Source organism: Geotrypetes seraphini, chromosome 1 (genome assembly GCF_902459505.1).
Source record: "Geotrypetes seraphini chromosome 1, aGeoSer1.1, whole genome shotgun sequence".
Classification (NCBI taxonomy): Eukaryota; Metazoa; Chordata; class Amphibia; order Gymnophiona; family Dermophiidae; genus Geotrypetes; species Geotrypetes seraphini.
Window position 1 is genome coordinate 93,904,299 of NC_047084.1, and position 12,489 is coordinate 93,916,787.

At 43.1% G+C, this 12,489-nt stretch overlaps 1 protein-coding gene across 2 annotated transcripts in view; it reads left to right on the forward strand.

The window, feature by feature from the left end:
* The window catches only part of EPG5 (ectopic P-granules autophagy protein 5 homolog), a 244,378-nt gene that overhangs the window by 104,939 nt on the left and 126,950 nt on the right, over positions 1–12,489 (forward strand). For both annotated transcript variants that reach the window (XM_033935200.1, XM_033935191.1), the window contains exons 23-25: positions 126–353; positions 4,690–4,813; positions 10,429–10,570. In XM_033935200.1, the coding sequence (XP_033791091.1) occupies positions 126–353; positions 4,690–4,813; positions 10,429–10,570 (494 nt within the window). The remainder of the gene's footprint in view (positions 1–125; positions 354–4,689; positions 4,814–10,428; positions 10,571–12,489) is intronic.

The window sequence follows — 12,489 nt, forward strand, 5'->3', positions numbered from 1 at the left end:
AATGACTTGAACACTTTTATAAATTGGTATGAATTAATGGTATAGTATGGTGATTGGCGATCTGGATTGAAGCCAGAATTTGGAGAGTCTTAAAGATTTGATATTATATACATATTTTTTTTAAGATTGCCTGTGGATGGATGTATTGGCAGAAGGTTTTTCCACAGCCCTACTCATGTTAATCTTTTGAAAGAAATGAAGAAACGCCTCACAGACCTCGCAGATTTTCATCATGCTGCCAGCAAAGCTCTGCGAGTACAAACTCCTGAAGATGGCAGTGCTGGTCCATATGAAAAGGATGCTAACACACCTGATCACTTCACATCACCAGAACTGCATAAAGAACTGGTTAGGTATGAAAATATTGCATGTTATGGTGTTTGTTCAATAAGAAGGTTTAGATCTTTTCATTAGTATTCTTTTGGCTCAAGATAAAACTGTATCATTGTGTACTGTGAAACATTGCAGAGGAGCACATAGCAATGCATTTTATCTGTACATTTTGCTTCTTAGTTAAAACTTGTCTGACCTTAATTCCCTTACAGCTCACTTGTCTCATTAATTCACCCTTGGTCTAAGCATCCCAAATTACATTGGAATGAAAGAAGATTTATATAACGATAATTGGCTACAACTAGTTTGATGCAAAAAGTGTATATAGTATTATTCTCTGAGGACAAGCAGTTATAATATTCTCACATCTGGGTGATGTCATCCATGGAACCCAGTACGGGCACATAACGAATGCCCTGTCACTTAAAATTTTAAGGCAGTGCACATGCTGGTGCCTTTCCTCTTGATGTTGGCTCCGGGACCATCAGTTCTTTGTTTTCTGCAGAGCTAAGAAGCTGTGTCTTCAGTATTTTCCTCAGCGCGTCGAACTTTTCAATTTTTGGTGCCTTACCATCATTTTTCTCCCTGTTTTTGTCATTATTCTTTATTTTATCCAAGTTTCTTCATTCATACTGAGTTTGGTTTATTTTTCACAACTTTTCAATTTTTGGGCCTTTGGGCTACTTTGAATCCTTTTTTCATCCTGAGAGCATCTATACATTTTGTGTTGTTACCATCGAGTCCTTTGACTTTGTGTCGGCCATTTTCTCCTCCATTTCTAGATTGGTACCAAGCGGCTTCAAGAAATGCTCTCAATGCAATAGGACTAGCTTAGTCTCTGATCCACATAATTAGTATGCTCAGTGCCTTGGTCCTAAGCATTGGGACATCTACTGTATCCTGTATTCTCATATGTAAAAGAAGTCACTGAAAGCCAACAAACTTCAATTCTACTGCATTGACATTGACCATGGCTGGGGATTCAGAGCCCAATGCTCAGATTCCTGCAACCCCAGCATCAACATCTGCACTGTCCACATTGACATCTCATAGGGAGCGTCATGCATCGGGGTTCACATAACGGCAAGATTCTACTTCTTCATCATTGATACCTCATGGATTGGGAGATCTAACACATAGGAAAGCTAGGAAATCCAAATTCTCTTTTTCTAGGTATGTCACTGCATCCTAGTGCTGCCCGATTCACGATTTGAATCAGTTCACCGATTCAAATCGATTCAAAACAAAACAAAAATCGGCTTCCCGATTTGGCTGACCCTCGCCCCCTAAAGCAGGAGTTGCAGCGCTGCTCTTGCTGGCCGGCCGCTGCCGCACCTGCTTTAGAGGGCGAGGGGGGAGGGTCAGTCGGGAAGTGCTGGTGTCCAGCTTCCTCTCTGGCATCCGGTTTCCCCCCCCTGGCCTCCCTGCACCATTTACCTTATAGGAGCAGCCTGTAGAGAAGATCGCGGTGCTAGCGATCTTTGCAAACTGCTTCAGAGCTGTTTCCTCCGCCGCGATCCTGCCTCTGATGTCAGAGGAGGGGCGGGACTGCGGCAAAGGAAACAGCTCCGAAGCAGTTTGCAAAGATCGCTAGCACCGCGATCTTCTCTACAGGCTGCTCCTATAAGGTAAATGGTGCGGGGAGGCCAGGGGGGAAGCCGGACACCAGTAGGAGGCCAGGGGGAACACACAGGCCTTCCGGGGGGGGTGAGCAGCCCTTTGTGGAGGGGGGGGGCGGGGGGCAGGCCTTCAGGAGGGAGAGGCAGGCAGGTCTGTGGGGGGGGGGATGCCGGCCTTCAAGATTGGTGGCACATGCCTTCAGGGGGACAAGCAAGCCTTCAGGGGTGGGATGCAGACCTTTAAGGGGGGGGGCAAGCCTTCAAGAAGGAAAAAGGCCTTCAGGGATGGTGGCACAGGCCTTCAGGGGGGACAGGCAAGCCTTTAGGGGTGGGGTACAGGCCTTCAGAAGGGGGACCCTGGTGTAGAAGTACATGGAGGGATGGAAGGGGGGTTTCAAAGAGACGTGTATATGCCGGACTTTGGGGGGGGAAGAAATAATGGGTCTAAAAATAGAGGAGAGGGAGAGAGATGATGGACAATGGGATTTAGGGAGGGAACGAACAGAAAGGGAGAGAAGTTGGACACAAGGGATGGTGTGGAGGAGGGGATAGAGATACTGGATAGGAGAGTAGTTGGGAAAAGAAAAGGAGAGAAGGTGGACCCTGGGGTGGTGGGGAAGGAGGGATAGATGCTGGATGAAAGGGTAGTTAAGAAAAGGTGGATCTTTGGAGGGAGACGAAAAAAAGGAAAGATGCCAGACCTCCTGGGGAGGGAAGGGAAACGGAAGGTGAGAACAGAGATGGCAGATGGATGGTTAGCATGGAGAAAGAAGAAGGAGACCCTGGCAAGCAAGTTATCAGAAGAGAGCTAAAGCCTGGGACCAACAAGATTTTAATAATGAACAGACAACAAAAGTTAGAAAAACTAATTTTATTTTCTGTTTTGTGATTACAATATGTCAGATTTGAAATGTGTATCCTGCCAGAGCTGGTGTTAGACCACAAACTTGAGCTAGGATTTAACAGAGAGAGGAAAAGTCTTTTTTGTTTGTTTATTTTGTTTACACCTCAGCGCCAGTGTGATTAGGAGAAGCCAAAGGGGGGTGAAAAAGCTATAAAATAAACCCACCAGGATGTTTGAAAAAAACACTCAACTGGGCAGGAAAATCGAATCGAATCGAAAAACCAGTTTAATAGGCTGAATCGAATCAAATCGAATCAAAATGTTTTTTTCTGAATCGGGCAGCACTACTGCATCCTCCCAGGCAACAACATCATTGACACATGCAAAACATTGACATGCAGATGACGTCTCTTCTTCCATTCAGCTGGTGTCATCATATAGCCTTACCTCGACATCGAGGTCTCCCATATCATACCAACTGGTATAGCAGACTGCAACTATGCCACTGTTTCTATGTATCGTCTCTACAGGAGGAAATCTGGGCCATGGTCATACAAGAGCTCTTGGGCTACTGTAGATGCCGTCTGTATAGGCTTCACAGGCTCCTATGCCTGCCTCAGCCCAGCCCGAGGATGCGTCGACATGTAAATTGAGGACACGTTCATGGACCATCAGCTTGACATCAAGCATCAGCATCAACAAGAACCCACACGATGCATGCATCATCTTTGTTGGAGGGTGTTTTACCTTTTTCACATCAACGTATGCTGTGCACTCTCCTTGATGTACACTCCCTGATGCACCAAGGAGAGAATACTTTGAGGAATCTGACTTTGATATCTCTTTCCACTCCAGGGAAGACCTGCCAGATTTTTTTGCAGATGAATTCTATGGTACATCTTCTGATTCTTCCCCCACCTCTATCACGCTGAACATCCTCACATGAAAATCCATCTTTTTCTGACTTCATCCAGCAAATGGGGCAGGTACTACCCATACAAAAGGAGACGTGAGGAACCTCGTTCTGAGCTCTTTAATCTCCTTCAAGACCACCAAATTAATGCATCAAATTACCTCTACACAAAGTAATGAAGGATGCTTTATTTAATAACTGAGAGACTTCCTTATCAGTACAAGTTGCTTCTAGAAAGATAGACACTATGTATAGGATTCAAACATGTCCATGATTTGACATGCCTCAGTTTCAACACCATTTGCTGGTTGTGGAATCTACCTTTAAGCGGTCATGTAGTTCACATCCCTGTGCTTCTTCTCCTCTTCTTTTTATTAATGTGAGGAATTATTATATAGTTTTTCTGCCATATGTAAGAGCAGTATACACAACAGTATATGTAACAGGCACTATGTTACAGTATATGTAACAGGCACTATGAGGGGAATCAACTATGGTACTTGTTTTATGAGAATTATAGTTATACTTAATCATTTCTCCAATATTTCTACCCCTTCTAAATGCAAATTTTGGGAGTTGTTGAAAGGGAAGGTGTATACTCAAAATCGCTCAATCTTTGCATATAATATTGCAAATCTGACGACTACGGGGCGAAAAAGGAAGAACACAGACTAAAGGGTTAAAACTATCTTTCTGAGAGGTTTTTAAGAGCCAGTCACGATGACAGTAATACGCTCGTTTCCATGCTATTTTCAGAATTTTACTTGGTAGCCCCTTTGTCTAAATTTGTCAAAGAGGATATTAGCCTGCATTTGGAATTCATTATCATCAGAACATAGTTATGGGCTCTGTATACATTGCTGAAACCCGCTGAGTTAAGAAACATCTCTCTTCATGATTAGTAAGAATAAAACATTTTTGTAATTGGTAATAATGGTGTTCTACTACTAATATTCTGTCCTTTTTCATTCACATTCTAGGCTTTTCAACGTGTTTACTGTTTGGCTGGAGGACGAGAGTTTTCAAAAAGCAGATATCTACATTCCTTCCTTACCAAAGCAGTACGATACTCACAGACTAGCAAAGATCATGCTGAATGAACAGGTGAGTCAGCATTTATTTATTTAATTACTAGCCGATCACCCGGCGTTGCCTGGATATTTATTTATCCCAGCCTTCTATTAGACAGGAAAAGGCATTGTTATAAGAACATAAGCAATGCCTCCGCTGGGTCAGACCTGAGGTCCATCGTGCCCAGCAGTCCGCTCACGTGGTGGCCCAACAGGTTCAGGACCTGTGCAGTAATCCTCTATCTATACCCCTCTATCCCCTTTTCCAGCAGGAAATAGTCCAATCCTTTCTTAAACCCCAGTACCGTACTCTGCCCTATTACGTCCTCTGGAAGCGCATTCCAGGTGTCCACCACATGTTGGGTAAAGAAGAACTTCTTAGCATTTGTTTTGAATCTGTCCCCTTTCAACTTTTCTGAATGCCCTCTTGTTCTTTTATTTTTTGAAAGTTTGAAGAATCTGTCCTTCTCTACTCTCTCTATGCCCTTCATGATCTTATAAGTCTCTATCATATCCCCTCTAAGTCTCCTCTTCTCCAGGGAAAAGAGACCCAGTTTCTCCAATCTCTTAGCGTTTGAAAGGTTTTCCATCCCTTTTATCAGATGTGTCGCTCTCCTCTGAACCCTCTCGAGTAACGCCGTATCCTTCTTAAGGTACGGCGACCAGTACTGGAAGCAGTACTCCAGATGCGGGCGCACCATCGCCTGATACAACAGCAGGATAACTTCTTTCATTTTGGTAGTAATACCCTTCTTGATTATACCTAGCATTCTATTCGCTCTCTTAGCGGCTGCTGCGCACTGTGCCGTCGGCTTCATTGTCATGTCCACCATTACCCCCAAGTCCCTTTCTTGGGTACTCTCATTCAATAAGATCCCTCCCATTGTATAGTTGTACCTCGGATTTCTGCTTCCCACATGTAATACTTTACATTTCTCAATGTTGAACTTCATCTGCCATCTTGTCGCCCATTCCCCTAGTTGTTCAAGTCCCTCTGCAATTCTTCGCAGTCCTCTTTAGTCCGAGCTCCCCTAAATAGTTTGGTGTCATCAGCAAATTTTATTATCTCACACTTCGTCCCTGTTTCTAGATCATTTATGAATATATTAAATAGCAGTGGCCCGAGCACCGAGCCCTGCGGAACATCACTCGTGACCCTCCTCCAGTCCAAGTAGTGGCCCTTCACTCCTACCCACTGTTTCCTACCTGCCAACCAGTTTCTGATCCATCTATGTACGTCTCCTTCTACCCCATGGTTCTTCAGTTTTCGAAGTAGACATTCATGAGGCACCTTGTCAAAGGCTTTTTGGAAATCTAGGTATATGATGTCTGTGGGGTCTCCTCTGTCTATCCGTTTGTTAATTTCTTCGAAGAAGTGCAATAAGTTAGTTAGGCACGATCTTCCCTTGCAGAAACCATGTTGGCTGGTTATCAGAAGTTTCTTTCTTTCAAAATGTTCATCGATGTTTTCTTTTATCAGTGCTTCCGCCATTTTCCTCGGAACCGAGGTTAGACTCATCGGTCTGTAGTTTCCTGGGTCACCTCTTGATCCCTGTGTAAAGATGAGCGTAACGTTGGCTATCTTCCAATCCTCCAGGATCACGCCTGTTTTCAGGGATAGGTTGCAAATTTGCTGCAGTAATCCCGCTATCTCCTCCTTTAATTTCTTCAGAACCCTTGGATGGATTCCGTCCGGACCCGGGGATTTGTCAGTTTTTAGTTTTTCTATCTGCCTGTCCAGATATTTATTTATGCAAATCTTCTATTAGACAGGAAAATAAATCGTGGACATCTTCATTTTTAGCAGCAAGAATGGCCCTTTCTATGGGGCTGAACTTGGACTTAAACGGCATCGAGAGTGTCAGTATTCATCTCAGCGAGCCCGAAAACTATGGATTAGACACTAATCTTTCATATCCTGTAGTCGGGCCTCACTCTGCTGTACTGTCTCTGAAGCTCTAGATGTAGCAGCTCTCTCTTTCATATCCTGTAGTTGGGCCTCATGCTGCTGGACTGTTTCTGATGCTCTAGATGTAGCAGCTCTGTCACGCAGTGTCGCAAGTCTTGTATTCCTCTCCTCGGGTTTTTCTTGTGTATTCTGGTGTTTCATTTTTTTAGCCTTTGCTTGCATTTGGCCAATTATCTTACATTTCCTTGGAGGCATTGTTGCAGCAATGACAGCCCAGCTCCTTGTGACATCATTCCCCCAAGCTTCACACAATTGGTCAAAGCAGTTCCATCTATATAAAACACAAGTCAAACATGACACCCCCCTTCCTACCCCCACAGTATTTTTTCCCCAAATAGTAAGCGAGTACCAAATTTGGTTGAAATCTGTCCATGCTTTCAGAGTTATGCTGGAATATACATACAGTACATACACACACACAGATACATCCATTTTTATATACTGTATATAGATTTATATACCACTTATAACCTAAGTGGTTTACATTCAGGTACTTTATCATATTTCCCTATCTGTCCCGGTGGGCTAAAACTCTGTCTAGTGTACCTGGTGCAATGAGAGGAAGTGACTTGCCCAGGGTCACAAGGAGCAGCAAGGGATTTGAACCCACAGCCTCAGCGTGCTGAGGCTGCAGCTCCAACCCCTGCGCCACACACTCCCACAACATAGCCTTTTTATTTTACTTCTGGTATTTCTGATAGCAGAACACTGCTGAAAGGGAATGCAAGATACATAATTGTGACAGGATGAAGTTCCTGTCACAAGCCAGCAGAGGGAGCCTGAGCAGTGGGGTGTAGAGCTCATTTGCATAAAGATCTTGAGAAGGCTGCTGAGAGGTGTCTGTTCACCCTGAGTGAGTTAGGGTGCTGAAAAGGGAGAGCTCCTACATAGTGACCTGGGAAAAGCAAGATCTCCTTCGGGAGCCTGGGTGAACCTTGGGAGGAGGAATGCTGGCTTTGGCCTAACTCCCGGTAAGCTATCAACATCAGTACTGACAACTGCTGATGGGGGTCCTGGTGCAGTAGAAGAACATCAAGGGGCAAAACATCGGTCCAGAACGACGGCCATGGCACTGAACTTCCAAAAAGGGAATTACAAAGGGATGAGACGCATGGTGGGGAAGAAGATTAAGAAAGAGGAAAATCACTTTAAAAATGCCAGAGCAAGCTTGGTCCCTTTTTAAGGACACAGTCACCGAGGCGCAAAATCTATATATACCAAGAGGAAAAAGAGCAAGGAACCGGCGTGGCTCACTGTAGAGCGATCAGAGACAAGAAAACTTTGTTTAAGAAATGGAAAAGGTGAAGAACGGATGAAAACTGGAATAAGCACAAACAACATCAACGCAGGTGCCATAAGGCGGCTCTCTCTATGCCCTTCATGATCTTGTAAGTCTCTATCATATCCCCTCTAAGTCTCCTCTTCTCCAGGGAAAAGAGACCCAGTTTTTCCAATCTCTCAGCATATGAAAGGTTTTCCATACCTTTTATCAGATGTGTCGCTCTCCTCTGAACCCTCTCCAGTATCGCCATATCCTTCTTAAGGTACGGCGACCAATATTGGACGCAGTACTCCAGATGCGCACCATCATCGCCTGATACAACGGCAGGATAACTTCTTTCGTTCTGGTTGTAATACCTTTCTTGATTATGCCTAGCATTCTATTTGCCTTCTTAGCGGCCGCTGCACACTGTGCTCTTGGCTTCATTGTCATGTCCACCATTACCCCCAAGTTCCTTTCTTGGGTATTCAATAAGATCCCTCCCATCATATAGTTGTACCTTGGGTTTCTGTTTCCCACATGTAATACTTTACATTTCTCAACGGAAAAGGTTATCATGTCGCTGTACCGGGCCATGGTGCGCCCTCACCTGGAGTACCGTGTACAGCACTGGTCGCTGTACATGAAGAAGGACACAGTACTACTCGAAAAGGTCCAGAGAAGAGCGACTAAGATATTTAAGGGGTTGGAGGAGCTGCCGTACAGCGAAAGATTAGAGAAACTGGGCTTTTTCTCCCTCAAACAGAGGAGATTGAGAGGGGACATGATCGAAACATTCAAGGTTATGAAGGAGATAGACTTAGTAGATTAGGTTGTTCACCCTCTCCTAGGTAGGGAGAACGAGACGGCACTCTCTAAAGTTGAAAGAGGATAGATTCCATACAAATGTAAGGAAGTTCTTCTTCACCCAGAGAGTGGTTTAAAACTGGAACGCTCTTCCGGTATCTGTCATAGGGGAAAACACCCTCCAGGGATTCAAGACAAAGTTAGACAAGTTCCTGCTGAACAAGAATGTGTGCTGGTACAGTTAGTCTCAGTTAGGGCGCTGATCTTTGACCAGAAGGCCGCCGCGTGCCCTAGTTCAGAAGAGTGCCATGCTAGTCTGCTGAATCACTGTAGAACTGCTGCTGCTGCAAACAACAAAAGTTAAAAAAAACTAACTAAAACGGTCCCGGCTTGGACGGGCATGCGCAGACCATCTACAGATGGTCTGTGCATCTGTGCAAGCAGATGGGGGCATTCCTCCGATCGCCCCCATCTGCGTATTTGTCTTTACTGAATTCGTCAGACCTGCCCGGATTTGATCGTGCAGGTTAGTAAATCTGGCCCTTAATCTGTGCCTAAATATGCATATGTAAATTTCAATTAATTCCAATTAGCACCAATAATTGCTTGTTAAAATCCCATTTATCAGCGCTAATTGGATTGTTATCCAATTAAATTGCTTGTAAAAATTGGGCACGTGCAACTCATAGCACCATAGACAGAATTCGGGAGTTGGCTGAACATCGTAGCTGTCTGTATAAGTTTTCACTCTACCTCAAACCCTACCTGGTTTAAACTGTATAGCTTCTGCCCTTATAGAGATTTGACTAAAAAAAAACAAAACATGTGCTTTACCTGAGCCAAAAAGCAGAGCAGTTACACGGTTGACACCAGCATCCAACTTAAAAACAGCTTTTGAATATTGGCCCTGTGTGTGCTATGGCTTTGTGCAATCAGAATTGCTTTCACTTTCTTATTTTTTTCTTTATAATTTTTACAGTCAAACACCATTAGGAAATGAGATCATTATTAAATATTAACTATTTCCATCTAGCCCACTTTAAGAAAGGGCTAACTTCCTTTTATTTAACAATATAAATCGAGAAAAACAAGAATTCCCCTTAACAACTGGGAGAATATTCCTCTATTTAGGTGCACTAATAATATATCTCCTCAAAAATAACAGTTACTAGGTCTTATTTTGTTCTTTCATATTCAGGAAACCTTCCAATTGAATTGAATCCCAGAAAATAAATTCTTTACCCTGCAGTTGCACATGGCACTTGCATGGGAACTTTAAATAAAATGTGGCTCCAAGAGCCAGTACTCTGGGTTTTAAAGAAAGAAAAGCTTTCCTCCTCATCTGGGTAGATCTGGCTATATCAGGAAACAAAACCTCACTTGTTTATTTCGAAAATCGATCTACATTATTAATCACGTGTCTTAATGAGACAGAGAAGAGTCTAATTATGAACACTTAGTTTTGCTTTCGCATTCTGTCAGGGTGGAGGCTCCACTTTCAGCGCTTTTGCTTGTAAAGATCCAATTAGTACACAATGTAATCGTAGCTAGCTATCTATATGTGCGCACACATTCGCTCATATACTAATCTTATTTTACTTTTATACTGTAGGACCTGTGGATGGAATATGTCAGTACTGAACAAATAAATCATGAATTTCAAGAAGCTATTGATTTTTGGAATCTGGTTAAATTTGGATCTCATGCAGCCAACAGTTTATCTGTCTCCTTGGATTCCACTAATCCCCTGGCAGGTAAACTTCATTTTGTAATTCAGATTTAATTGCCCATTATTAGCATTAGCAGTAAGTGGCAATTAGTATTTCATTATGCCAATGAAGGGTTTGAGACTTGGATACTGTCTTTTTGTAGTTTTGCAACCACTCTCAAAGCGGTTTACATACAGGTATTTCAAGCATTTTTCCTATCTGTCCTAGTGGACTCACAGTTTCTAATTTGGATTAAGTGGCTTGCCCAGGGTCACAGGGAGCAGTGCGGGATTTGAATCCACAACCTCAGGGTACTGAGGCTGTAGCAGAGTGAAATACAATAATAAGGACAAAAAATATATAACACTTAATTCAAGCTACAGGATTCTAAACAAGCAAAAATTTGACAAATGAGTAGCCCTTCAGTCTCTCCAGGAGAGCAAAGGCAAATGTTACCCTAAAGTACTTGCCCCAGCATTCCCACAAAGGTAGCACTCTCAGTTTATCTAAATGACAGGTAATATAGCCAAGACTTTATATTATAAGGTTTGTTGCATTGATTATTACAAATGATCAGTTAACTGTTGCTAGTAATATTTTAGACACCTTGAAGGTAATTTTATAATAGATCACCTATAAAAATTTTCTACAAATGCATCTATTTCTGCCTGTTTTATAAAAGCTATCATATAACAATAGCGTCCAAAAAGTCAAAATTGTAATTTATTACAACAGACCACAGCGGTGCTACCCAGGAATGGTCTATATCACTGGGAATTTTTGCTGCTTAAATCTTCTTCGGTCTCATAGGAATGTTTGTGTTTTATTAAATATAGGCCTTTCTCATGAATGTTAGAGGCATTCTATCCAAAAACGTAATTGGTCTTTAAGTAAATATTATAAATACTTAGTTTTTCTTATGTACTTATAATATTTACTTAAAGACCGAATCTGTTACATCCCTTCCGGATTCCATATGCTAGGAGTTCAGTCCCAACCTGCAATCTGGGAGTTGCAGAAATCCACAACTTTTCTGAGCACATGCTCCACCCCCTTAGCCTGAGAGCTAGCAAACATATCCAGTTACAATTTCTGCAAGCAATCTGTGCAGAAGTCTTTGCAGTTGCACTGCTTCTTTTTCTTATTTTTTTCGCTTAAAGTTCGTTTTCTCGGTGGCTTCAGTGCCTTGATACCCCTTCCAGATGGTCCTTTGTTGGAGGAAAGGACGTAGTCCCTTGGTACTGGATTGCTGCTTCACAGAGAAACTCTGGTGGAGCCAGTCTGCTGTGTGCCATCATTTCTAGATGCAGGGTCCCTTCCCCTGGGAGTCTGCTTGTCGATGACCTTGCCACAGGTTTCAAGTGCAGGCTGTATGCATGTGGAGAGAACCTTACCCAAGTTTCAAGGCACAGGCTGCCTTTCCTGCCCCCGACAACGAGGATCTTTGGGGGCAGAGGTTGTAGTTGACGTCTAGCTATCTGGCAGTCCAAAGATTTCAAGTCTGATCCATTTGGAACTGTTTCTGAGGCAGAAAATCCTTTTCCTCCATTCTAATGCTGTTTAAAGCTGCTGACAGTCTGGCACTATGAATAAACTTCCATTATCTCCTATGGGAACTTCAGGGGTGGCATGTAAAACAATTTTAAAGTCATTTTTTTTACAGTTTCTGAGGGTAGGGTTCAGGTCTGCCACCTCCCCAGACCCCAAAGCGCTATTTTTTATTTTCAGTTTTTGTTTATTTTTGCCATTTTTGGTGTGAATTCATGATGGCAGCTATCTTGGATTTTAAAAATCAATCTTTTTTTCTGACTTTTATTTCTGCTTCAAAAGCCCCTCGATTTGAGATGGACTCCCCAGCCCCTAATCTCTTGAATGTGGATATTGATTACGCCAGATTGGCACTGGATCAGTGATTGTGTCCTGCGTGCCGTAGCGCACTGGGGGAGAGAGTGGGAGCTTCAGAC